At 41.8% G+C, this 25250-nt stretch overlaps 1 protein-coding gene across 1 annotated transcript in view; it reads right to left on the bottom strand.

Annotated features, from left to right (window-relative positions):
* GAB3 (GRB2-associated binding protein 3) overlaps positions 1 to 25010 on the bottom strand; it is a gene marked incomplete at its 3' end in the record, with an annotated part of 61349 nt that extends 36339 nt beyond the window's left edge. Inside the window, exon 1 of the mRNA XM_010155379.1 lies at positions 24939 to 25010. Within this exon, the coding sequence (XP_010153681.1) occupies positions 24939 to 25010 (72 nt within the window). The remainder of the gene's footprint in view (positions 1 to 24938) is intronic.
* Between the last annotated feature and the right edge of the window lie 240 nt (positions 25011 to 25250).

Here is a 25250-nt window from a genome sequence, read left to right as displayed (position 1 = left end):
CTGCAGTCAGTTCACTATCACTGTGTCAGTACCTGGAAACTTCAGTTTGGAAGGGTAACATCACACCTTTGAGCTTCAGCGCACAGCACTTCTCTTAAACAGCAGAAGGAAGAAGTACTGGACCGTGCAGTTTATCAGTTTGCATTAAAGTTCTGACTCATACATGCATTTCACTTACTGCTTTCTACATAAGTAGTGTCAAAGAATTGTATATTTGAATATGTTTTTACAAAAAAAAAAAAAAAAAAAAGAAAGAAAAAGGGGGAACCACAACTAAAACAGAGTGAAAAATTTAACACAGGAAAAACCACCTATCCTATGTGTAGGTAAATTCACATAATTAATTAATTAGACTTTTTTAAAATGTTTTTGAGCATTTTTAGTGAATTCCAATTCCATTCAAATGCAACTCGTTTCAGATCACATACAATGATCACTGCTAGGGGAAAGCAAGCTTTCCACAGTGGTACCTCTTTAATATCAAAATTATAACATAAAGAACATGCGTAATTGAATATCAAGCTACACAAATGCCTAGATATTTAGGGATGGAGATAGACTATCCCTATTATCAAAAATCAGTGCCACCTTTATCGTAAAAACTTCATTTAGTAGTAAATCATTACACATCAAGTAATGAAAGTGTATTTCAAGGAAATAAATGAAAAAATACCTGTTGAAAAAAATTAGATTAAGAAATTATACTTTAACTCAAATATTTCTACCTTCTCATTTAAATTATTATAAAAATCAGTGACATCACTGCTCTATGAGAATTAATGCTCTATATAGGAAAACTTCCTCAAGGTGATTGGACTAGTTTGGGGAAGTATCATGAGGGGAGCTGTTGAAATTAAAAATAAAACTACTAGTACTCCCAGACTGAAAAAAACCCTTGTAGCCTGTGATCAACGATGTTGCATGCAATGCTCGTGTCTAACCCACAATCGCATACGTGAAAAGCCCAGTGATGGACCACAGCATGGGGCATCTATTCACCCACAGTTTAAAAGGTGTCTGAGGTCTGACTAATTAGACTTTCACACCACACCTTAATTCCAACAACTCGATCCAGTAATTCCGCTTGTTGGACAGTAAGAAGCCACTATACATCTTCACAAGGACCATGAGAATAACACACATTAACAGATTCCTTTGAGCTTCACATACGCATGTGTGAGCTTTCCCCCCTGCTCCCACTATTAGCAGACTGAGCTGGTGACTGCGGTCACAATTCAGACACATCTAGTGCTTTATTTAAGAAGAAATACGTAAATATGCCTGATACACTTTATCAGTAAAAAGACCAGGTCATGGTATATATGTGGTAGTTCACACTTCGGTGAGCAAGTGTAAAGTAGGCCAGCGATGAGGGTGTTTATCTAGGCATAACATAATTCAGTGTGTAGGTGCGAGAGCAGTCTTACCATAACAAAACCAACAACAAATGACCAAAATAAACACCACCAAAAAAAGATGCAAAACACTGCAGCTCAGCTCCCTATAGACTTAGGCTGTTTCTCTACTATATCAGAAAAACAAAGCCCCAGAAGAGAGAGCCTATCACTCAGACTTGCTTCAGAGTTCAGCTCTTTCTCTGCACGATTTTGGTCCTCATCACAAAGCATTCCAGGGTCTGTTTAATTTTCCATCCAGAGCTTGTGGACCTCTGACACAAGCCCAGACAGGCACGCTGTGCGACACAAACCCCAATAAGCATCCCGCACTATGGCACTGTGCGGTCCTTCCGCATCAAGGTGCTCTCCATTGCTAACAGACAAATTTCACATCAGCAAAAATGTCAGATTATCCTGAATTTCTTTGCACATTCTCATGAAGTTCCCGGAATTCTTTGCAAAAAATGGTTTGCTGGTTGGCTGCAAAGATGAGAGCCCCCTGGCCCATTCCTGAAGATACACACATCTTGTAACACTTCAACAACTATTCGCTTTTGTTGTCTGACCTGGTTCCAGGCTTGCCCACAGAGCAGGAAGCTGTGCTGCTGTGATGCCACAGCCCCTGGTACTGTATCTTCACACTGCCAATGAAACTCAACATGATCTGCTCTGTCTGCAGAGTAATGATCATGTCAGGAGCTGTAAGCAGAAGCGTGAAGTTCACAGTCACTGGTTTTGCTAACTGAATCCCACAAAAAGTGATGTGAGATAAGGGCTGTTCAAGCACAGAGCAAACAAATAAACACCCTAGAGCACTCTGATCCAGAGACTTCAGCACCGTTAGCAAAATTGGAAAAGACCCTATCTCTCAAGTCCAAAAGGATAAATGCAGTGTTTAACCTCCCACATTCAACCTGACAGAAGCTCTTCTGTTGCAGGCTTTTTCCTGAGGGTACCAAAACCAAGCCAAATCATTTATAACCGAACCACTTGTCCTCCAAGTTTAGATCCCAGTTCCAGAAGGTACTTGAGCACACGCTTCGCAGCAAGATCAGCAAGTCTTTCACCGCATTTACATTAAAATATTTAAGGAATTAAGCCCACATTCAGGGGGCAATAGTGCAAGTTTCCCCTGCCATTTTCACTGCCCGAAGTCGGCGCAGTGCCTGGCAAGATGAAGTGAGAATCTTGACTCCAATTATGTGATGAGTTCCTATTTAACCATCTTCTCACTTCAAAGACAGTGAAGGTTTTCTTTCTGAAAAATGCTGTTCCACGGTACGTATTTGAAACACACACACTGCGTATGGTATGAAACTGAGAGGACACTTCCTCTTCTGATGCAAAAGCCACGCACCACAGAGAGGTAAGTAAGCCCCATATGTGAACGTGTGCTTGAGAGGGACGTGGAAATCTTCTTGGGTGTTGAATGTTGGATGCTCACTAATTCTGATTTGTAGGTGGGCCATGCAAAGCCAGCGGGCAGAATTAACCTCTTCCTGTTCAGGAACTGCCCGGGAAGAAGTCTCCTCTGGGTACAAGGCAGGGTTTGCTCTACCACCCTTGCAGTGGTCCCATAAGTATTTCTTTGGATTATACGGGGATACTGGGGTATGGGAGCTCAGACTAAGTATGTAGAAGAGCTGTTTGTGCTCTGAGTAAGGAAGTTTAAATTTGACCTCCAATGAGTGTGTAAGGCTGCACAGAGGAAGGGCTTTCTCCACGGCTGTACTCAGAGCAATCTCTCTTTTGTCTCAAAGGCCACTGTGGCTATGACTCACTCACAGCCATCAGCCTATTAACACTTTTATTCCAACTAGTTATTTCTGGCTTTCAACAGTCAAAATACTTAAATGCCCAGAGTGCTTCCAGTGTAACTATAGAAATTACAACAACAAACAACAGCAGCTCAACCCATGGGTCAGCTGAAGCCAAACTCTGAATCACACACTTATTTTTTACCTATAGTTATGAAAAGGGATTTAAGTCTGGACAACAAGGCAGTACATTTCCCAGCTACCTGCAAGATGCTCAGCCAGACATGCCAAGTGCAGATGCTGCTAGATGCTCAGCCCTTCCATGGGGAGATGCTAGCTGACGGGTGGGTTCTGCACAGCTCCCTTGAATAACAGGCAGCCCCCAACCAGAATAACCAGTCATGCTTTGTAAAACCACTTGAGGCTAATGGACTGTATGGGTGCTGTGAACTGATCTTTCTTCTGCTATATATTCATAATCCATATGTTTCAGAGCACTCTTTGTAGGGTTTCTCACTATTACTTTCTTAAGTTATGGGAAAGATTTTGTTCAAGCTCTAGACCTCCTGTACACTTTCAGTCTTCCTATGCCTGCAGCAGTAGTCAGTTCACTACCACTGTGTCAGTACCTAGAAACTTCACTTTGGAAGGGGTAGGCTCTTCTAGAAGCCAGAATACAGTCAAATTAAATACCTTGCATCTCAAAAGCTTTTATTTTTAACCAAAATACATTTGATTATGCAAGACACTGCATTGTGTTGCTGCTTCAGCAGCAGCGTTTCTTCAACTCTTCCTTCTCTAAAAAAGGTCAAAATTTACCACATATTCTGATTTTTTATGGTATTATAAAGAAAGGCAGCTCAGTAACCAAACACTTTCCAAGTACGTAAACCAAAGGCTGAAGTGCAATGTAAGAAACCAGATTAATCACAAATGAAGAACAAAGTGGTTTGAACTTCAGAATGCTTAATTCTTAATTATATAAATGTCTGACCCAATCTCTGGAGACCTATAAAGTGCAAAGAATGCCTAACAACTCTGAATATAGAGGATAATATATATTTTAAACAAGGAGAACAGTCATTGATCCTTCACTGTGTTTTATTTATTCTTGATAAAAACAGTTTTGCTAAACTAGAGGGCCATGAAGTATCTATCATCAGTAAATAAAGTAAAGTAGAATACAGTGGAACAAGACCTTTATGACTCACTAATAAACTATGAGAGGAAAACACCAGTCTGGAAGCATCAAAGCTTACAGCAGGGCATGGACCAAGAAAATGTCTAACAGGAGCAGCAAAGCTAACTTAGTGAGAGCTCACAGTTCACTAAAGCCATGTGCCTCAGCTTAATGGAGAATGATCTCAGCTTAATTAAATGCAAAAGCTCAAAGTTGACAAAAATAAACCAATACACTAAAGAGGAAAAGGAAAAATATAATGAAGTTATTGTTTTCTTCTGGCTGTCATTAAAACATACCAATGCAAAGTGCTGTCGACAGACTTCAAGCCAGATTTGCATAGAGGGGAGAAATTCTGTCCTGCAAAGGCTGGCATAATTGTCGCACAGGATACCCCAGAGGGGTGGCCCTGAATGAGAAGAGAGGTTTTCTTTTAAGGTGTTGCCCTTGTTGTCTGGGTGTTGCACACAGCAACAGTGTAGAGAACAGCGCGTAGGAAGGACGTCTAAAACCACGGCCATTGTCAGGCGAATTCAGGGATGGGCACCTCGGTTGAAACCTTTACAGCTTTCTACAGTGGATTAACTGACATTCTGAATAACTAGGGAAAGACAAGGCTCATCCTCATGTCGTTCCCTGGATCCTCGCTGATTTCCAGGGGATGGATGAGTTCCCGTCAAGGAGAAAACTCAACTAGTAAACTCCCTTCCTCAAGTCCCTCCTACCCCAACAACAGAGTAGTTTCGAGTGAAAATGGAGCCATGGTCACAGGCATACACAGATACAAAAGAAACATCTGAAAGCAGTGGTTGTACACAGAAAGCAGTAACTGCTTTCCTTTTTTAGGCTTCAGGGCTTTTTTGTTTAAACCACAAGGAGACATTTGCATGCTACCCATTTCTGGTCAGATACAAAAAAATAAAGTAGAAATAAATGCAGAGCAAGTAACACCTCCTGCTAAATTTCAAGGTTAATTTTAACTCATGAAACACTTCAGCAAAGGTCCATCACTTGAATTTACATTTTTAAAGAGGTAAAGAGTATGATCAAAATTGACTTTTCAAAGAGGTGGAAAGGAACAACAGAACCCCAACTATTATCTTTTCTTATTTTAAACTTCATCCCACACTTGACACAAATTTAGATCTGAATGCGGAATTACTCCTACTCTTCTCCTTCGCTTATGACTCTTTCATACCATGTTTTTCAGAGAAGCAGTTTGTAAATGTGCCTTGTTAGGATGCAGTGTAAAAACTGACATGTATGCTGTACTCAGTAACCTGACCGGGTTGTGTGCTGATGGCGCGGTTACTAAAGTGCTAAATCTGCTAGATCCAAATGAAGCCATCTGGGAGGTAAGATACCCCCTGGGCAGGACAAAGATGTGCTAAATCAGCCAGAGGAAAGTGGATTCTAAAATATAATTTATGGATGCTTTGCAGAGTAAGTGAGGCTGTAACATAGATGTGGGCCGCTCAGAGGGCACCGACATGGTGCTGATGTTTTTAGGAGGCTTTTACAAGACAGGCTGAGAGGTGGTAAAAGACAAGCATATGCAGGAACTTGTGAGAAAGTTTAATGATTGAGCTAATCCTTCTGCAGATAGAAAAGCCTTTCCTAAGTTGAAATATATTTTTTTATAGTTTACAAGGCCCAGAAAGAATCGTATGGTAGTGCTGCCTTGATTCTTGTGTTAGAAGTCACTGTGAAATACCAGGGAGCTGTTTCCCAGGGGTACGCCAAGGGAATTGCCTCTTCTGTTTCCAAAGACTCTGATTTAGAGGGAAGACCATAGAGGGAGAAAACAGCACCCCACTGGAAGATGATGAATGGCATCCTGGCCTTAGTGAAACAAGGGGCAAAGCTCCTTCCCTGGTTTCAGGAGGTTACAAGAATAATTGGACACATACAAAACCCATGTGTGCTATGTGTGATAAGCAACACGATGTAATGATGTCACAAACTATGGAAGCCTGCTAAAAACTAGTCTTTCCATGGAGCTGATGAATTGACTGTAAGATGTGGAGGAAAAATGAAAAAGCTTCCAAAGGCAGCAAGGGAGATTTTTACAACACAACACCAGGTACATCTCAAAGAATTTTGCTCTGGCTTTGATCCTCCTTGTGGCACTGCCATACCTATTTTTGTGTGCAATCAGAGCAGGAATAGGTCAGATCTAAAAACTAGTCTTTCCATGGAGCTGATGAATTGACTGTAAGATGTGGAGGAAAAATGAAAAAGCTTCCAAAGGCAGCAAGGGAGATTTTTACAACACAACACCAGGTACATCTCAAAGAATTTTGCTCTGGCTTTGATCCTCCTTGTGGCACTGCCATACCTATTTTTGTGTGCAATCAGAGCAGGAATAGCTCAGATGAAGACTTGAGGTGAAACATGAAGCATTACTGTCGCCAGCAGGCAGCCCCAAAAGTTACAGTATTTGCCCAACTGGGTTCCAGGCAACTTCAAAGAAAAAGCAACCTTACTGAATTTTATGGTGTTCCAATGTACCTCTTGGTTTAGGGGAAACAGTCTTAGTGCCATTATTTAATGTTCCTATCAACAAAAGACTGGGTGCTGCACATTTTTTTCAATAACCCTATCAGCACAGGTTCTCAGTCAATGTTTTCAATTTACTTTTTATTGTGGCATCAAAAGAACATCAAAGAGCTGACATAGGAAACAAAATGGATTTAGATGCTGAAATAACTTATACAGTATATATCTTACAATCTAGCTGAACAATGGCATAGTTGTACCGGTATTACTCAAAAGGGCACCCATAAACCAATAAAGCAGCAAATGTATGATGCCACACACTTCTGCATGTTTCTGCCCTGCTTTGCAAAAATAAGAATTTGGATTATTGTTTCACTTCTGAAAAAAGAGCTTGAAATGTGTCTTCCAATAATTTATTCATGCAGTGCAATCAAGCACAGAATCTGACCCAGCTTAACAGAGGCACGATTTCCAGCTCTGTGGTTTTCACCTCTGAGAGTATTTACTATTTGCTTGCCAGTAATTACCACAACCATCTCCTGCTTTGACTTGTACTAAAGAAAAAGGTTTCCAGTTTCTTTCTTTAAACTTGAAGGAGACATTTTAAAACTCAGGTGCATGGAGAAATGCCATAAATCAGGTGATAAAACCATTTGCAAGTCCTTTCTTCTTGCTTGTTCACTAAGTTAGGCATTATTTGCTTCTGTCTGAAATGCCCTGGCCAACAATTCTTTGCTGTCCCTTTTTTTGTTGTTGTTGTTTAATACACCCTGTGCCCAAAGGGACAAATGCTTGGAAGTGTTTACATTTTTTTCTCATTTCTTGGAAATCCTGACCCACAGATAAAAAGAATACTTCTGCAACAATAATTTGGCACTTACAGAGCTTCTGGTCTTACTGATTGTTTGAGTTCATTTTTTTAAGCCCATCACATATGTTCATGTTTTATTCTGTGACCTTCTTATTACTTAATGAAAGCTGAAAATTACAGTGCTTACTAACATTATTGCACTGCTACTGTCATGAAATTGCAATATACAAATTTATATAATAATTTATTAAAAAAAATTAAAAGAGGACAGAGTTTTAAGCCTATCCAGGAATTTGGGGGTATTTGGGTACTCATCTTTCAATAAATCCAGTAGAAGACTATCCTGCTGGTATTTTAAATATGCCATGGGACATCTTTGTCCATCACTTCGAGTTCTGATTTTGCTCCTGTAACCTGAGTCTCCTCTGCATTATCGTTTATTTCAATTCTTACCAAATTCAAGCAGAATAATCCAACTGCCTTGAAAGTGAGCTGGTTTAGCACTTTGCATTTATTTAATCCAAGACCCCTTCTCCATGGCTGATTCTGTGTTCATTCCTATCTGACAGCTAAAAGGGGAACTAAAGATTTTCTTGAGTACAAAATCAGATCGATAATGCACAACTGAAGTTGAAGATGAATGAAGAACTAAAATAATCCCATGCCCCTTCCCCATACCATACATTGTATCCAATGCTAAATTTTTGTACTTTTGCAGAGCCAGAACTCTTTGTTTTATTGTTTTTCAGGGTATTTTCACTTTCATTCTTTCGCTGTAAAGAATCAATGCCTTTAGAAACAGGCTGTTGCCATACATACTTTCTAATTGACATTTAAATCAACACCCATGACATTAATTTCACTTCACAAATTGCTTGACCTCTGTGTTAGAAACACTGTTTTGTCCTGGTGTTATGTGATAGATGTCCTGTGCCCTGTGTTAGAAACACCCTCCAAGGGAAGCAGCTCTGCTCCTCTAGAGCTCCAGGACCACAGCCCTACTCGCAGGCAAAATGAGCCCGCTCCACAATTCGTTTTGCAACACGAGATTAAAGCAGTTGCAGTTCAAGGGAGAGAAAGAGCAACAAGAGATCTTTCTGATTGTTTGCCATTTCCTAAACCTGTGGCCACTTTGCTTTTCTGTGAGCTAGCACAGGTGGCAGCCACTCAAGGAGGCCAGGGAAGCACTTGTATGGATGCTGAGAGTTAGCCATGAAAACCGTCAGAAGGAAGAATGTGAGAGAGGTGGGTCTGGCTGGATATAGTCAAAAGCAGCAAAGCCGAAAGGCTCTAAAGAGACCTTCAAGTCTTGGCCTGCACTGAGCCTAAGACTTGTGTGTGCGCCTTGCATTCCCACGCCACAAAGCTGCTGCTTCTGTCCTGCTCAGGAGGTTCATGTGTCAGACACAGCTGAGCGCAGATCCATGACTCATTCGGTGGCTGTGCCTCGTCTTTGCGCACGGAAAGAGTAGCAGCAACTGCATTTGCAGCCAGGGGAACGTGTAACTGGAAGGCAAATTTCCCAACCGCAGCCAGGCACCATTCCCACAGAGGTTTACTATCAGTGACTTCCGATACCTAAGGATCTTCTCCACAGTGCTCTGCTTCTGGTCTGGTCTTTGATTAATTAAGGTCTTGACACTGTGAAACTAAGAATTTTCCCATCAGCATCATATTCAGGAAAGAGCAGTTATAAATGAAGGATTGAAACCACTAAATGCACTACAAATACACAGTTGGAGTCTTTCTTATTCCACTGAACTAAATTAGTAATTAATGACATTTTCACCGAAAAGCTGAGAAAATCCAGGAATAATAAGCCAAATATATAACATATTGTCAGACATGGGTTTCAAAAGAACAGGAGTCAAAGCTGCCAAGACCTTGTGTACTTAGATAACTACCTGGATAGCTGTGCTCTTCTTTCCACCCAGGTGAGATGTCCCCAGCCTTATCACACTTCCAGCCCTGACCCTAGGAGCTGAGCATTAGAGAAGTCCCCTTCTGAAATAACAGGTTTTCTGTTAGAAGTTCATCAAGTCAACATTTATTTTTAATAACTGGATTATCAACAGGTGTTGGATGTGTGTCCCCCTCCCCATTCCCCGTTGCTGACTCCCTGTCTTGGGGCTCGTGTTTGCTGACTAATGAGAGTGCCTGTAGCCCGTTCCCAGAACAGACCCCGTCTGCATCTCAGAGTTTCTACTGGGAAGAGAAGACGCAACACCCTGCACTAGCAGAGTGATAACTGACCGTTTCAGCCAAGGGTCTTCACGTAAGTTGCTATGCCACAATTGCAAGTGCTACAGGCAAACAGGGTGTCTGCAGTGGCAGAGCCCTGCTCAGGAGTGGTCACCACTTCCTCCTACAAGATCTTCTTACAAAAGGTGAAGGGTTTTTTCCAGCACTCGGGCATCTCTTTGCTGCTCTGGAGGCTCCTCCAGTGTCCTTTCCAGAAAGCTGTCAGGCGTGGTGCCACCATTCCTATGTGAGGGCAGTCCTTGGACAAGCGAGGCGGCTGCAGACGGGGTCCGAGAGCAGCGTTAGCACCCTGGTGCCGACTTCATACCATCCCCAAGGAGCAATGGGGACAATCAAGATGTTTATGTCCTCTTTATGTTTCTTCCTGGCAAAAGTCAACTTAGCCAAGCACATAAAACTAATTTTAGTTCCCTAGGAGGTGATTTTCTCACTCAGCCAATCCACTGAATATAGGTAGCATGCAATTTTCCAGATGGCCACTAATGTTCAAGCATGGAAAAAACCACAGTTTGATTATTGCACTCTGACTCTATTGCACAAGTATGTTATGAAAGAAAAAGTTATGTAAAAGTCATAGTGGATTTCACTATTTCCTATTTAACTGTTTTACTCTAAGCATGTACGATGCCCAGAAAATTCACTTATGCAGAAAAAACATGAGCCAGCACAACATTTTTAACATCCTTCTGCTTCTCTACAATAAGACAGATGACGATGTTTAATTTTTCCTTTACTAACATAAAACCTTCCACTTTGACTCACAGTCCTCATGCTGAGAGACACTTCAGAGGGTTTTATTTTACAGTGAATACAGACCTGGATATTTTTTGCTGTTGTTTGGCTGGTTTAATTATGGACCATCAGAACATTCCCCTTGCTAAACACACTTTAAAGGTCCAATATCGAAATACCCTCAACCATGTATCCTAGTCCCCCAGCTGGTCCAAACCACCTTCACTGGGGGCTCACAGAATTTCTGTCGTCCCAATGACTGGCCAACCCACGATGGAAGTGGCAGTCTACCCTGGGACGAGCTCAGTGCGTTTGGTAGTCTCAGTGCTGGTTCCAGGGGACCACAACAAAAATAGGAGGGATTAAAGAATCTCTTTGTCTGCAATTCAAACAAATATACCAAGGGAGAAGGAGACCCAAAACCTGAACTATGCTCTTAAGACTGCAAGATGATAAAAGGAATCTGCCAGGATAGCATGTGGGAAAGCAGGGATTACCACTGCTTCTGTCGTTGCTGCTTTAATCTAAGGCTTGTCTGCAGTTTTACTAGCATAGCTGAGCTGCCATGTAGCTGCTGGCGCTTAGCATGCCATGGGAACACCGATACTGGAAAACAGAACATTGTTCCCAGTTTAGTTTATATCGCTTCAGAAACCGTTTAAGATAAACGAAAAAGATGTCACTCATCCCAGGAATATCTGAGAAGATGTTTATCAGCATAATGATAGTGATTTGAATTCATGAATCGTTATACACCTATGTAATTTTCCCATAGATTGCACTGGAACTGGAGCTTCTTGAAACAACTTGGCAGTAGTCATTTCATCAATGTTACACGTAAACTGGTTAGTGAGACAGATTTTTCTTTTTTGTATCACAAAACATTAGGATTTATTAGAATTTCCCATCTGAATATATTGCTCCGGATTAACAGAGGTTTGTAAGAAAACCACTAGAAAAAAACAAAGTTCCTAACACCATTATGCTGAGCAGCGGCGCAGCAGTGACTGTGAGGTGGCAGTGGTTAGCCCAAGCTCTTAGTGGAAAATAGGCTTTTTCCAGGATCTAGCTGTAAGTGCATATGTGATTTGCAAATGGAGCCCAGAAGTGTCACAAACAGTAAGCAGCAAACCACATCCCTGCAGAAAGTCAGATGCAAACTGGTCAGTTCTTAAATAAAGAATGGTTTTTTAGAGATTTTTCTGAAGTTTTCCCCTAAAATTCCCAAAGGGCTGCAGTTATTAGGCACGGGGGAAGTCACATATGATACACATGAAATCTTGCTGGACACTGGACATCACTGCTGCAAGAACTGAAATTGTAGGAAATAAACCCCAAACTTGCCAGTGAGGCTGTTCTACAGCCCAAACCAGGAGGTTTTCCACCCCAAGAGACGTGCCAGCTCAGCCTGAGAGCTGCAGCCTAGGGCAGGAGGAGTGAGCTGTGCAACACCAGTGTTAGTGTGAGTGGCAAGGACCTACACTTCTGGGGATGGCTCTTGCTCTGTTTGGAGAGGGAAGGCAAAGCATGGGGGAGGAAACTGCTGTAATGCAGAACAACAATATGAAATACTGCTGTGGAAAGCTTGGTGTGCAGGCCAACAAAGCTCCCTGATGGGGGACGGAGCGCCCAGCTGGGGTAAGGAGCGTGGCATCTGATGCTACCCCATTCCATGCACAGGGCAGGGCTATGTTTCTGCGTGGAGCCTCGCCATTACTCTCATGTTCTCGAACATACTGTGGTGCATAGCAACTCATCTGCTGGGCCATCTGCTGAGCTGCCGGCGTACTCGGATTAGGACTGCGACTCTTCATTCCTACGTGCTGCCTTTCAAATTTTCACCCTCCCATTTGGAAACTTTCTCCTCCTGCTAGATCCATTACATCACCCATCCTCACCAGCTGGGACTGACTGCTATGAAAGTAGGTGTTTAGCAGCCTTCACACTGTCTGTCACCCTTCAGATTAATGACCTCACCTAAGGGAGAAACATCGTCTGCACTTGCCTCGCACTCTGTGTGTTGCCCCATCAAACAGGATCATCATTTCAAAGATGGTACGGGAATTCCCCAGCCAGCGGCCAGCAGCCAGCATTTGCTGTTGTATTTCTTGGTCCTCAGCATGCTGCTGGCTCTGAGTCATGCAAATCTTATGCCAGGCAAAGCAAAAATGGCTGCACCAATGATAGATTTTATCTCTCAAATAGAAAGTGAGATTTTTCAGAGGTTACTCTTTTTAAGAAGTTAGGAATTTCTCTGCAACTCCGCTTTTATTTTTCACCATAATTCTATCTGCCTACAATCTCTTTGAGTGGAAAGTTTTGCGTGAATGATGTTACACAAAATAAAGTGAAACTGTGCATTTTAACATATTCTTATCCTTCAATTGTCTGCGGTTTCCAATAACAAGCTGGTAAATGTCACAGTTCCCATACCACATACCACCTCTCCCAGTTACACTGGAGCTACCAGGAGCTCTGATAATGACAGATCTGGGGGTTTCCACCCAGAAGCTTCCTCCTCTCTGCTTTTCTCTCTCCATTCCCCTTTTGCTGAGGACCATGTGTCTGTGCTTGATCTACATCCAGCATATTGATACAAAAGCTAAAGAGAAAAGCCTGAAGCTCAACTCTGGTATTCAAGTTCTGACTTTAATGAAGATACCACCAGTCATAAGGTACTGTTGTTCGTAGTAAGGAATATGTAGGGGAAACAGCCCACGTTATTTAATTGTTCCCCACAAATGTGGTCATAATGGGTTAGAATTTGAGACTACATTTTTTTTTGGCTTTCTCCTTAGCCTCCTATATGGCTAAAGAACATAAGCTGCCATTTCTATTTCAGGCTGTTTTTTTCTGATGAGTCTAAGTACTTCATATCTGAAATCTTTTTACAGAGGACAAAGAGGTATCCAAGCAGATTTGTGCGAACTGATAAATGCAAATCAAAGCTTCCAATCTAAGCTTCCTGTTTGATGGCACACCTGCCCAATTTCAGCAGCTCATTAAAGCCAATGTTTACTTGGCCATTCTGTCCATTATAGATGCATTTTATTTTGCAAGGGAAAATTTTCCTGCTTGATAGTATGAACTCAGTTGTGCTACCTCACCATACCTACTTGATACTGTTGCTGGTTAGGGTCATACGCCTTTTCTTGTCAGGCCCAGCAAGGAATCATGAGGATCCTGCCCTAAACTGGCACCATGAACGAGATCCGGAGTGATTCTGCATGACCATGTTTCCTCTCAGAGCAGGTACCTTGGCCACAGCAACCCCAGGTGCAAACCAGAAGTGACCAGCTACCCTGCAACAAAATGACCCTAGGCCTTAAGACCATTAACAGTACAAGGTCATATATCTGAGCGCTTTCCTCTGCTCTTTATCTTTTATTCTTATGCAGACAAAACACATAAAATACTTGCTTTCTTCAAAAAAACCCACTCTCTGAACTAAAATCTACAACAATATGCTCATACAGAGATGCCAGTTCCATTTCCAAATCCAGTAAACCTGAAGAATGAGTCAAAGTGAAACCTGCCTGTGGGTGCAGGGTAAGTTCTGAGCATATAAGAATTAGGGCCGCCGCTGCTGAAATCTTCACATAGCTCAGGTTGCTAAACTACATGCAAATCATTTGCTTGGAAATGTTCCTGAGACATATCACTGGGGCGCATCTCTATGACTATCCCTCTCCATCACTGTATTCTGGAGAGGACTGCACAGCTACCACTTCATGCAAGCTCACAAGCTCTTCACCTCCCAATCTTGTGTCGCTCGTTCTCAAATGGCAAGTTTCACTAAAGCATCTCTGAACCCACGACAAGGTAAGTGCCATGGTGAGGGGAGTCCTTAGGGATTTAAAGCAGCAGTGTAGATACTTAATCTTCACCTATAGCTTATCTGAAACCTGGCCATGTCTGCCATCTTCTGCCTCGACATAATACTCATTCAGCTTTAACCGAACGTTTGCCCTAACAAAGAGCAAAGGCAGATGTCATTGCAGGCCACTTGGAATACTCTAATGGGTAAACAGCTTTAATTTACCAGCCAGCAAACCAAGTTTACTTATAAAGTTTAGAAGAACATTTTAAGCACAAAGGACCTGGAAATATAATGAAAGACAAATAGGTCCTTTAGGAGGATAACATAACAGAACTGCAGAGGGTATAATTCATCCTCCTTTCCATTTAGCAATGCTGCTGCTGCTGGTTAAAACTGGGTAATCTGCTGAGCATGGGCAACAAAGCCCTGGGAAGGACAGGCTGTAGGCTGCACTTCTGGCTGGAGATTTCTGTGTAGAAAATGCCTGGTAAAATCTTATTCACTCCAAAGACAGATAAATCATAATAATTGCTCTTCAGTGTCTGAGATAAATGCAGTCTCTGGCAAGGGTAAAGGATTTGACAGAGCCCAAATGAGGGTCTGAAATCCACAGGGGACAAGAAAGCCCCTAACACCCTCTCCTTCAGTCTAAGGCTGGATACTGGCTGTGCTAGAAAACAAGATGTGTCTCCAGTCTCAGCAGCAGCAAACTCCTAATGTAAGTAAACAACCCTCCCTGATGGATCCTAAACTACTCCTTCATGTTCTGACACAGAACCTCAGACATTCTGCAGACATGTCTCAAGGTCTAAGGCACAAGGGGTTGGCTTGTCGCTGAAAATTAGGAAAGTTTCTTATTAAACCAGCTATCCACGTCCATCGTGTTAGAAAATACTCCTAGTCATTCAAATTCCAGCCCTCCACTCAAGGAGTGTTAACAAATAAAATTTTAAAACCCCCGGAACAAGAACTGTACTTAGCACCATTGGCTCTTGTACCCTCTGATTTAATCCTCCTCTATAAGTTTAATGGTAAATGTAAGATTTTCTGGAATGCCTCAAACCCAAAGGTCTCTTGGGCATGGGGCACATTTACATCGTTTCTTTGTAGGAAAGCAACAAATTTGTGGGACTACAAAAATACCACAAAGAAATCTCTAACGGATAGCATACACCAAACTGCTTTAGCTTATGGCAGTGGGCTTCTTCCTTAATTCCCAAAGAAACTACATGCCTCATATTGTGTTACATGATTTGTTTATAAGTAAACACATATATTTGAAGATAAGATCTTACAGATTAATTACAAATCTGCTAAATTAACTCACACAGGAAGGAGGTTGGTCCGTGTTTCTGTCCCACCTCCTGCTAGCGGGAAGGTCTGACAGCTCACAGCTGCTCTGCCATGAGCCCGGGGCTGCTGATGCTCTTGGGAGAGCAGCAGGACCGAGGGCAAGGCAGGATCGGAACATCAGGGTGCTATGCATACCCGCAGCGATGCCTGCAAAGGGCTGGGAGTGGGGATGAGGAGCTTTGTGGCTGGGGGAACACACCCCCCAGAATCCAGCATCCAGCATCTGTGATAGCATTCTGGAAATCAAGTCAGAGGCCATTGTCTGCAAGTAATGAGGCTGAGGTGCACGTTCCTAGGATAAGGGCTGCTTCTGCTCCGACTGACACGGATGGAGGGAGGACTGGGCTCCAGTTCTCACATTACCAGCTTGCAGTTCCCATCACCTACTGAATCAGGTGCCTATCAGGTACCTAGGGCTACTTGCACAAGAGCCTAAGCAAGTTTTTGTGTATCTGGTCCTTGGGAACCTGCCAAACTGTCCCAAAAAGGACAATGGACTCAAATTTCCTGTTTCTGGTTTCATAGGAGTACATTTTCTCAAAGTTTATTCCCTCTGTCAGATTTTCCCTTTAGAGCACACCTTAGCAGAGTGAATTTTCAAGAGTTCCCCATGTTCTTCGATACCTCGAAGTAGCTATTCAATTCACAAGTGTGCCAGGTGCCACAGTTTTACTGGTTTCCCTTGCAAATTTGATCTTGCACCAAAACAGCCAAAAGCCTTAGCAGAACTGAAAGGTGTCAATTTTTAGTACTCTCACATGTCCAGAAATTCTGTTGTAATTTCCTTCTAAGTAGTCTGGGGTTAATGAGACTAAAGAGAATGATAGGAAGGAAAGAAATAATTATATATTCTCTTTTTTTCTCAATATGTCCCAAATGTCACCTCTGACCTGGCTTTCTATTTCTGGCATGGACTAAACTCCCTCTATTTATTTAGCAGCCTACACACCATTACAGTAACATAGCAACAGTACTTTCAGTTGTGAATTTGAAAAAAGAAAAGAGAAAAAAACCCCATGCTTTTCATAAAAAAACTGTTACAGCATTGCAGTCTAGTAACACTTCAATAAATGTTCCTATTTTTCCCTTTACAAGCCAGTATTATGAGGTTTACAGTCTGCAAACCCAGCGCAGGGATCCGCACAGGGGAACCAAAGCAGTGTCACTTCCACGAAGCCTGTTCTTCCTACGCCAAACAGGCTGTCCCCTAACCTTTCTGCTTGTTTGTCTCAATGGTCTTTCAGCTTGAATATTTCTCAGGCTCAGCACAAGCGAAAGCGGGAGTTTGGGGAGGATACTGAAATTATGATGGGATTTATCCAGTGGTTTTCCACAGTTTTCAAAACCAGTTCACCATTAGTTTATAATCCATAGCTCAAAGGTGATATGACACTGAGAGTTGTCAGTCAAAAAGGAACATGTTAAAAAGCACAAAGTGAAGTTGGAGTATCAGTCCCATGTTCAGCTGACAGCTCAAATCCCACTGGTTTCCAGGGGAAGTTAGCCAGTGAAGACCTGAACAAACAGCCCCGGAGTCGGAGGAGTACCCAGTGAAAACATTTTGCAAATCCCTTTTCAGTGGGAGCAACGTGCCTAAGTATCTCAAAAAAGCAATTCCCCGAGCTATTTAAGTCCTTCTTACTTTTAAACCTAAGGCCTTAGTGAGAACTCAATCATTTTCTTAGAATGGGTTCAAAATGTTGAACTTATGAAAAATAAAACTTCTTAAGCATGCAAAGCTTCCACTATAAATATTAGTAAACAATACAGATGTAGGAGCTGGAAAAGCAGTGAGCACTTCATGACTTCTGCTTTAACTGTTTCTTCATTGCTACTGTAAACTCAGCTGGCATCTCTTCAGATGCTTTTTCACATCTCATAGCGATTTTATCAGCACACAGTCACCTCTGAATGCTGGTGGCTTTTCTGTGGAATCAGCAACCGATCCTGGAAGCACAGCCTTACAGCAGGCATACACGTTCAGCTTTCCCAGCGTTTATAAATGCAATACTTCGGTAAACTCAGTGGCTTTACTGCACCGTTTGTAAAGTCTGCAAGTCAAACATAGTTCATGCTTGTTCCGAACTACTGGCTTCTCCTTGGCACGACCAGTTCATGTCAGCTTGAAAAAATGGCTTCACAACTGGAAAATCCTTGAACTTCTACGAACAGTTTCCAAGTGTGGTATGTAAAAACAGATTGTTCACAAACTATGTGCTCTGCTGAGATTACAAGAGTTGCACATTTAGAAAGGGTCCTGTTATGGCCCTTATTCTGTCCAACAGAAATATGGACACATAACCCGTGGTCCCCAAGACTTTGGAGTCACCAGATGAATAATATTTGTCCCTGACAGGACACAGAAACTACTGTCTATTAAAAAGCATTGTCAAAAACGAGTCAAAAACTTTCAGATGACATTCTAAGTTCCATGTAAATTAACATCTTCATTTAAGAGATTTTAAATTCATACCAATAATGACATTTTACTGCCTTTCTGTAAAATGCTCTATGGGAAAGGATATTGAATAACTGGAATGCACTGTTCAAGGCTTTTGTGGAAAGCTACAAAGCAGTTTTGACTGCAGGGGTCAGGTGGGGTTTCTGGCATCAGAAGGGAAGGGAATAACAAAATCTCTAAGAACAGTTGTCTCATTCTAACAGTTACAAAGCTACAAATGAGTTAGCCTAAGAAAGGGAGTAGTTTTCTGCCATGAAGACCAGACATCAGTTTTGGTTTATTTTTAACAAATACCAAATTGCAGCAGATTTTACAACTGAGTTTTGCGTGGCTATGTTTGTTTGCTTGTTTGTTTGTTTGTTTTCTGATGAAACACAAACTGACACAAGTCAAAGATATTATTGTAATGCAGAAAAAAAAGTTGAAGTATTGCATATTATTCAACAATTAAATGAGAGGAAAATCTATTTTATCTGGCTGGATGTAATGTTTTGACATGTAAATTTCATTTCAAAGATGGCATTTTTTCCTTGTCTTATCACATATTAATTCATTTCCAATTCAAATGAAAAGGAAAAGAAAGCAAATAAAACAACTGTTTCTCTACTGAGTAACATCATAGGAGTAAACTTGTCCCTTTCCCTAAAAACCTATTGAATTGGCATAATACACATACATAGCTTTTTAATGCATTATTGGTAGAAGCAGTGTGTTTATCCATATTATAGTTTTCATGCTACACCAAAGAGTTCACCAAAGTCCAACTTATAAAGGGTTGTCCTCTAAGACATGTTTGATTGCATCACTAGTTCACTTACCACTCAAGTTAACATTCCTTTCTGTGTTTCAAACTAACATGTTTTTTTAAAGTCTCTATTTCTGAATGCAAAGACCTGATAACTTGCTGGTTTCTGTTTTGAATAGAAACCAATAGCTGTACATTCCTGTGCACTGAAAACATGTAGTCAAAGATTAAACTGGGGCTTCAGGGCTATTACGGTTCCACCCAAATAAATAGTCCAAGGGAAATTATTCTGCTTAACGTTCTGATACACAGGTTGCCAAGAACAGCAGTGTTTTTTAGAAATTATTTTTTTCTTAGAAGTCAGCCTATCTCATTAAACATTACATGTAAACTATCAAAACATGGTTGAAATGGAAGAAAATGGTCTAGAATAAACATCTCACTTAACCTCCCAAAACAAGGTTAAGTGGTGGAAAATGGTCTGATTTGCACTTAGCTAATTACAAATGTTTAACTCCAATGATGGAAACTCCTCCCTAAAATAAATTTTCTGCTGTTATTTTACCAGCAAGATCAATTTGTTCAGGCTTTCAGAGAGAAGGGAACACACAGTCTGTAGCACAGGAGCTTCTGTATGAAAGTCTTCATTTTCTCAAAATTTTGTTCTTCCTTAATACATAAATCAGATAGAATACACGCTGGATTTTGAAAAGAAGTAACAGCAGGAAAAACAAAGGTACAAAACTTATAACTAGAACCACCTAAAAGGCTCTGTTGACTTTCTCCATTACAGGGACTCCTATTCCTGTCCAGCCTATAAACTATAAACAAAACCTGCACAAATTGGTTAAAAAAGCTCAGTTATTTCAATGAGCATTTGGGATGCTGATTCCAGCAGGGTATGAAAGGTGGCTGTAACTCTATTCAGAGGGGATGGAGCTTAAGAGGTGAGGCATTGCAAGAAACATTTGGAAATAAAAAGGCTTATGGACAAAAATTAAGTTCAGATTTCTCTTTGATAGTTGTTTTTCAGAAATTTCTCCCCAAAACCAGCAGAAGTACTTGACCTCACACTGCATGTGGGGATTTCTTTTAGGCAAAGGTGGCAGTGTCCTCTGTCCAGAGCAGACACTCTGCATCCAATTAAGTTCAGATTTCTCTTTGATAGTTGTTTTTCAGAAATTTCCCCCCAAAACCAGCAGAAGTGCTTGACCTCACACTGCATGTGGGGATTTCTTTTAGGCAAAGGTGGCAGTGTCCTCTGCTAGAACCAGCCCAACACTATATCAGAGAGCAGACATTCTGCATCCCACTCACCCTTAGCAGTGCTGTGGGACTCTTGTTCCTATTACTTGAGCAGACTCTTCCATAGTTCTACTTTACTTTTTCTTCTTAGTGGCCAGTAACTTCCCGTTTGTTCTCCTGATAAATACCAGAACTTCAGCTAAAAATGGAGAAGTTGTCTAGATTCTCTTATCTGGTAAAACCCTAGCAATGGTGTGCTGTGGCCAGGCTTTGGCAGATCCCCCCAACAGTCAGAGCCGGCAGCTACTTGCTGCTGTACCCTTCTGACGGCACTTACTGCTCCTCACGCAAAGAAAGCAGGCATGGACCCTGCTTTGTAAGCTTTTCAAATTCTGGTACACAAACTTACATCTCTATTTGTCTTCCAGACCAGACACTCCAAGAAGTGTGGTAAGAAGTGCAAGGATAAATTTTCTGACGCAGGGTCCATTTTGGACTCTTGTTCTAGAGATGCTGACAAGGAATTTTGGTTTTCAATGATGTTTGAAGAAACCAGTCACTCAAGCAAAGTGGGAAACTTGCCGCCTTTTTTTTTTTTTGAGCAAGTGGTCTTCCCTCATCAAATTGTATAGTACTGAAGATTAAAAATAGCTCTTCAGCTGGGGTACAGCTGTGCAGCATTGACTTAAATGGAGCTGCACTGACTCACAACAAGCAAGCATCTGTATCGAGCCCTTTACTACCGCAAACCATGTAACTTAACAGAGAGCAAGTCAATGCTGGTGTGGCATTCACGGGGGCCAGCGGGCAGGCTGGCTGCTCCTCACTGGTGTGACAAACTACAGGACAGCGGTTTGAGGACAGGTTGAAATTAGCTGTCTGTTAAAAATCCCATCTCCTTATCAGCACATGAACAATGTGTCTTCTCAGTGGCACTAGTCTATTATTTCATTAGACAACCTCTCTGCCTTCTTCCATGTCTTCTTTCCCCTCACAGTGACCTTTTGCACTGGCTGTAGTAATTTCTTTGTTTTCTAGGCCATGAAACCATTCTCCCCCCTCCAATAACCAGAAAACAAATATTACCAGTCAGAGAGAAGCTATATTTCTATATGAAAAGTTTCCAAAAGCCGTCTGTTCAAGGCTGACACTACAGAACTGGGATATGTGAACAACACCACCCTGAACCTTCTCAATTTTTAAATTTTTTTTTTTAGCAAACATAAACACTTTTTTCCCTTGCATCTCTGAATGCCTAATCTAAATCTATGGTTGGGCATATTCAGTACTAACATACGGCAATGCAAAACCTATCAAACCTGGAGCAGATTCTCCCATGACATCTAATTTCCTACAGAGGCTGGTACTCATGATCCACTAATATCAATACCAAAAATCTCCAGTGGGGCCAGCTTTTCCTCCTGTGGGGCTGAGTGTCAAGCTGTGCCTGAAATGTAGCATTTTTGGTCTAGAGCATTATGGACTTCACCTCCACCACCACCACTTCCTAGTTTTCAGTAGCAGCTTCTTCCTCTCTTGCCCTGGCCAGCTCCCCCAGATCTTTGGGGGTTCCCTGGCACCCCTTAGGCCCACAGAGCCCCAACCAGTGAGAAAAGCTGGAACCAAGCAGGGAAATGAGAGCAGCACAGCTTTCAGGTCACACTTAGGGGACAAAGAACTGCAACACACACCAACTGCTCTCCCGGGAGACTCCTTGCACAACTGCCTCTTTAGATAGGCTGACGTGGTGGATTCATGGTTCAAGTATCAGACAGAGGGAAAAGCATTGTACATGCTATTAAACCACGATTAGAGTATTTGCCTGCTGAAGTGAAGCTCCCTGTGCTTTTTAATGAATTCTCTGCATTTAGCATTAAGCCCTCTGTTTTTACAGAAAGTTACACTTGGGTAATTAATCTTATGTTCGTTTCCTGCGCATGTAAGAGAGCAGCCTTTGTTAGGGAATGATAAGACACTTCTAAGAATAGTTCTACTAAGAGCATCAGCTTTGTAAGACATTACAGGAAAAATATAGACTCTTAACACCTGCTTTTCGCTTTTCAAAGTTTTGAAAATAACGTTCTGCTTATCTAGAGCCAAATCCTGACTTGTTCATGCGTAGAAAACCTAATTGCTTTCATCAGAACACAAACATAAATGAAGGTATAGTTTGGTCTTTAGGCTCCAATCTCATAAAGATGTATTTATTTAATTTTATAAACACTGTAAATATTTTCAGGGGCTTCAGTGGGACTATCTGTAGTTCCCAGTCTCACAACCTGAATTCACCCCTTTGTCTGGTCTTGTAACTACAGATCCCACTGAAATTAATTGGATTTTCTTAGTGATTGTAACAGATCGAGAATTTATCTGCCTGTAAAACAAGAGACCCTCAGGGCAAACCTCACAAAGGTTTGATGCTGAACTCGGGAAAACGGAAAATGGGAGACAGCCCCGTGGGAGCAACTGAGTTGCTCCAGTGTAAGAGAGGTCCCAATGAGCAGCAGACCAAGCCAGTATTTGAAGCTCCCTGGAAGCTTCAGCTCAGACCATGGGTTTTGCCAGCTGAACACAAAGGCTGGTGTAAAGCTTGGGGATTTATGTGTGTTGTCAGTTCAGAACCGGAGCCAACACCATTCTCCTGTAAGTGGTTGGCACTTGACACCTACTGAAGTCAGTTTAAACAGTCATTGTTTTAAAACTTGTGTTGTTTTTAAGCAGTCATTGTAGTTCAGCCTGAGCTATCCACCACCCCAGTGCAAGATGCATAAACTAGCATGCTGGTGAAACTATGGAAAAAGTGGGGGAAAATAAAGTTTACAGCAGGTAAGAGACAATTTCCATTTGGATTGTAGCATCCACTGTGTCATACAAGAAAGTCATACAAGAAAGGACATTATTCTTTGCTGTACATACAGCAGATTTCTTTTTGCTTTATTATGGACAAAGGAGTAGTTTATCTTCCTAACCAAAAACAAAGCCTAATCTTCAGAGATCTGGCTAATCTACTGGTTGATGTTTGAAGAATAACATAGAATTTCACTAGGTTTTATAGTGCAAAATCTGACCAGAGCAGACTGCAACTAGTCTTGTGAGCTGAACAGAGCCCCTGTTTGGATTATTATCTTGACTGTATAACGGGAGCTTTCAAATCCCAGCTTTATGACATTCTGTTTTCTCTACTTTGCCCTTTTATGAATATTGAGTCATCAAAAAAAGCTTCACTGACAGAGTAACTAATGATACCAGCTGGGTGAATCAGTGGCTCTTACATCGTCTGGTGCCTGTGATACTGTGCTATTAGTGCACTCGTTACAAAATACAACAAAAATTAGATATCCATATTTTATTTGGAGCTCCCTTGAGACACATCATAGTGGCTGTTTTAGACTTGGAAAATAGTAACTGAACAAAGCAAATATTCAGCCTTTTCAATGCAATACTATGAGCTAAAAGAAGAAACTCTGGCCTAGAATAAGTTAGAAGTAAATTCAAACATCAGTAAATTATCCTTTCTCCTGGTTTTCAGTGCAAAGAAAAAAATATACTACCAAATGCTATCTACCACATATCTACCACCACAGTTATGCCTCATATTGCTAGAAAAAGCTAACATCAGCAGTCCAGAAAAAATGCTGATAAACAGAAGTGAACATGACAAATGATGTAAGCTATGTATATGGCTCGGGAGTGTGACAGACATATATATGGTGGCATCTTTCTAGTACAGTGCTGATCGCTTACTCTGGGGTAAGTTATGGTAGAAGTGTAGGACTCAAATGAATATTACCGATTCCAGAAGTGTAACAACAGTAACAACGTGCCTGATGAAGAACCATTACAAATGAGTATGCAAAATGGCCCACGATGGGCTTACATTTTTAATGCTGTCCCAAGCAATTTTTTAGGGGTCATTAATTTCCAGCCGGAATGCCTTCCCCGCAGCCCTGCAATGATACAGTTTCCTATGTTTGCAACACACACCCTTTTTTTTTTTTTTTTTCAGAAAAACAGGCGGGCAGATAGAGAACGAAACAAGGGGCCCCCTTTACACATAATGCAGTCGCAGCTCTCCACGCATGCAGTGCTCGCTGCTCCTCATCAGCCCCCTTCACCTTTCAGCTATCAGGAACTTTACAGCATGGCATCTTCTAGCACCGCTTTATCACAGACAAAAAGTAAAGCTTTCTGCTAGCAACTGCATCTGGCATATTAAATTGGTAAATAAAACTGTTGCAGATGTTGCCTTTAGCAAGTGTCATAGAAATTACAGAGCATCTTAACAAAGCAGAGCCTCAGAATTTAAAGTATTACTTTTTTTTTCCGAAGGTTCTTGCCCTTCCCTGGCAAAGTGACATCTGAAATTCTGTTACAACAATTCTGTTGGTTACGGCAACATTAACTGAAACCGAAATGTGGTTTTTAACCTAAGATATGTTGCATAACAACTGAAGTATTATAATCTTACGAGCCGGGAAAGGTTAGTTCTAACGGTCGCGAGAATTTCGGTGAAAACTAAAATACTCCATAAGCGCACGGAGTTGTAAATCTTTTTGTTTTGGTCAAAGCGAAGCCGAAACAGGCGAGACGTTTCAAAGGAAGAGTAAGACCCCGAGCACATGCCGAAATCCCTTTAGCGAGAAAAACCCCCACATCAGCCGAGCTTCTGCACTTACGTATCTCTTGAGTTTCTTCTCGGGGGGTGATTTAATGAGCCATCCAGTGCAAACGACGTCCCCTGAGCTCATCTTCCCCCCCGGCGCGGAGCGGCGACGCGGGAGCCAGGGTGCGGGCTGCGTGTGCGTGTGCGTATTGTTCCCAGCCAATTTGAAACCAGCAGTAATCAGCTTCCTTCAGCTGTGCTCTGATACTGCTCCAGCCCGAGGAGGAAGTCATGACATTGATCACTGACACGGCCAGCCCTCCCTCCGCCGCAAACACAATGCAACACACGAGCACGTGATGGGCGGCCGGGGCTCGCCGCCACG

The sequence above is a fragment of the Eurypyga helias genome, unplaced genomic scaffold (genome assembly GCF_000690775.1).
Source record: "Eurypyga helias isolate BGI_N326 unplaced genomic scaffold, ASM69077v1 scaffold18027, whole genome shotgun sequence".
Taxonomy (NCBI): domain Eukaryota; kingdom Metazoa; phylum Chordata; class Aves; order Eurypygiformes; family Eurypygidae; genus Eurypyga; species Eurypyga helias.
This window is presented reverse-complemented; position numbering and strand designations above follow the sequence as displayed.